The following is a 618-nucleotide window of genomic DNA, read 5'->3' as shown; positions in this document are numbered from 1 at the left end:
GTCGACCAGTCGCTGTGACGTGCACTGACCACCAGGGGGCAGACAGTCGACCAGTGGCTATGACGTGCACTGACCACCAGGGGGCAGACAGTCGACCCGTCGCTCTGACGTGCGCTTACCACCAGGGGGCAGACGCTCCAACCGGTAGCACACACACCACAGCCTATAGATACCCGCCCACACATCCCTCAGGTAAGCCCAGCCAGGTCACGACTCACCTGAGCTCGGCTTCTTGGTTGGGTCTGTAAATAAACGAGAGAAAACACACTCAATCAGCACGAAGAAAAGAAGTGTGAGTAGCTTTTTTAAAAGGATGATGGGGCACAGGAGGTCCCGGGTTCGATTCCTGGTCAAGGGCACAGGCCCGGGTTGCGGGCTCCATCGCCAGGAGCGGGTGTGGCCTGGGTTGCGGGCTCCATCGCCAGGAGAGGGTGTGCAGGAGGCAGCCGGTCCATGATTCTCTCTCATCATGGATGTTTCTCTCTCTCTCTCTCTCTCTCTCTCTCTCTCTCTCTCCTCCCCCTTCCTCTCTCCCTTCCATTATCTCTAAAAAAACAAACAAAAAAAAAGTGGAAAAATTCAGCCCTGGCCAGTTTGACTCAGTGGATAGAGCATCAG

The 618-nt window shown here is 55.7% G+C and overlaps 1 protein-coding gene across 1 annotated transcript in view; it reads right to left on the bottom strand.

The window, feature by feature from the left end:
- LOC102240914 (glycoprotein Xg-like) overlaps positions 1-300 on the bottom strand; it is a gene marked incomplete at its 5' end in the record, with an annotated part of 17,814 nt that extends 17,514 nt beyond the window's left edge. Inside the window, one exon of the mRNA XM_014538416.1 lies at positions 219-300. Coding sequence (XP_014393902.1) covers positions 219-300 — 82 coding nt within the window. The remainder of the gene's footprint in view (positions 1-218) is intronic.
- Positions 301-618: the final 318 nt, after the last annotated feature.

The sequence above is a fragment of the Myotis brandtii genome, unplaced genomic scaffold (genome assembly GCF_000412655.1).
Source record: "Myotis brandtii unplaced genomic scaffold, ASM41265v1 scaffold1904, whole genome shotgun sequence".
Classification (NCBI taxonomy): domain Eukaryota; kingdom Metazoa; phylum Chordata; class Mammalia; order Chiroptera; family Vespertilionidae; genus Myotis; species Myotis brandtii.
Note: the sequence above shows the minus strand (reverse complement) of the source record. Positions and strands in the feature narration are given on the sequence as shown.